Raw genomic sequence first — 1,723 nt, 5'->3', positions numbered from 1 at the left:
GCAGGTGATGACCATCACAGGCGATGACCATCACAGGTGATGACCATCGCAGGTGATGACCATCGCAGGTGATGACCATCGCAGGTGATGACCATCGCAGGTGGTGACCATCGCAGGTGGTGACCATCGCAGGTGATGACCATCACAGGTGATGACCATTGCAGGTGATGACCATTGCAGGTGGTGACCATTGCAGGTGGTGACCATTGCAGGTGGTGACCATTGCAGGTGGTGACCATCGCAGGTGATGACCATCGCAGGTGATGACCATCGCAGGTGATGACCATCGCAGGTGGTGACCATTGCAGGTGGTGACCATTGCAGGTGATGACCATCACAGGTGATGACCATCGCAGGTGACCATTGCAGGTGGTGACCATTGCAGGTGATGACCATCACAGGTGATGACCATCACAGGTGATGACCATTGGACATGGTGACCATCGCAGGTGGTGACCATCCCAGGCAATGACCATCGCAGGTGGTGACCATCACAGGTGATGACCATCGCAGGTGACCATCGCAGGTGATGACCATCACAGGTGATGACCATCACAGGTGATGACCATCGCAGGTGACCATCGCAGGTGGTGACCATCACAGGTGATGACCATCACAGGTGATGACCATCACAGGTGGTGACCATCGCAGTCGATGACCATCACGGGCGATGACCATCACAGGTGGTGACCAGCAGAGGCCACACCCTGACCTGGCCCCTTCTTCTCCCCTCCCAGAGCGCCTTTGACGTCCTGGGCTTCACGGCCGAGGAGAAGGCCGGTGTCTACAAGCTGACGGGTGCCATCATGCACTTCGGCAACATGAAGTTCAAGCAGAAGCAGCGGGAGGAACAGGCGGAGCCTGACGGCACCGAAGGCGGGTCGGGGTGACGGGTCAGGGAGGTGTCACCGGTTGAGGTGACACCTGACCCGTGTGTCTTCTCCTCCACAGATGCCGACAAGTCCGCCTACCTGATGGGGCTGAACTCGGCCGACCTTCTCAAGGGCTTGTGTCACCCACGCGTCAAGGTGGGCAACGAGTACGTCACCAAGGGCCAGAGCGTCCAGCAGGTCTACTACTCCATCGGGGCCCTGGCCAAGGCTGTCTACGAGAAGATGTTCAACTGGATGGTGGTGAGGATCAACAACTCGCTAGACACCAAGCAGCCGCGACAATACTTCATCGGCGTCTTGGACATCGCCGGCTTCGAGATCTTCGATGTGAGGATCGAGGTGGAGCTGGGTCCTGCAGGGGTGGCCTTGAGCCGGTTGGGTCCTGAGTGGATCTCCTGCAGCTTCGCGGTGACCTCGGGTGGGAATTGGGGTCTTTGTGGTGACCTCATGGAGCCCGTTGGGCGTTGACGCCTTTGGGTGTTGGGTTGACCCTCTTGACCCCACTGGGTGAACCCTTGGGCTCTCAGGTTGACCTCGTTGATCTCGTTGGATGTTCTGGTGACCCTACTGGGTGTTGTCCCTGTTGACCCCCACTGGGGATCACTTTGACCCTATTGGGTGTTGGGTTGACCCAGTTGGGTGTTGGGTTGTCCCAGTTGGGTGTTGATTGGCCCAGTTGGGTGTTGATTGGCCCAGTTGGGTGTTGGTTGACTCATTTGGGTGTTGGTTGACCCAGTTGGGTGTTGATTGACCCAGCTGGGTGTTGGTTGACCCAGTTGGGTGTTGACTGACCCAGTTGGGTGTTGATTGGCCCAGTTGGGTGTTGATTG

General features: G+C 57.6%; 1 protein-coding gene across 1 annotated transcript in view; it reads left to right on the top strand.

Moving 5' to 3' along the window:
* Nucleotides 1-433: 433 nt before the first annotated feature.
* LOC107199261 (myosin-7-like) overlaps nucleotides 434-1,723 on the top strand; it is a gene marked incomplete at its 3' end in the record, with an annotated part of 26,018 nt that continues 24,728 nt past the window's right edge. Inside the window, exons 1-3 of the mRNA XM_033511732.1 lie at nucleotides 434-445; nucleotides 684-876; nucleotides 952-1,220. Coding sequence (XP_033367623.1) covers nucleotides 434-445; nucleotides 684-876; nucleotides 952-1,220 — 474 coding nt within the window. The remainder of the gene's footprint in view (nucleotides 446-683; nucleotides 877-951; nucleotides 1,221-1,723) is intronic.

The sequence above is a fragment of the Parus major genome, unplaced genomic scaffold (genome assembly GCF_001522545.3).
Source record: "Parus major isolate Abel unplaced genomic scaffold, Parus_major1.1 Scaffold537, whole genome shotgun sequence".
NCBI lineage: Eukaryota > Metazoa > Chordata > Aves > Passeriformes > Paridae > Parus > Parus major.
The sequence above is the reverse complement of the archived record's forward strand: the minus strand, read 5'-3'. Positions and strand labels throughout refer to the sequence as shown.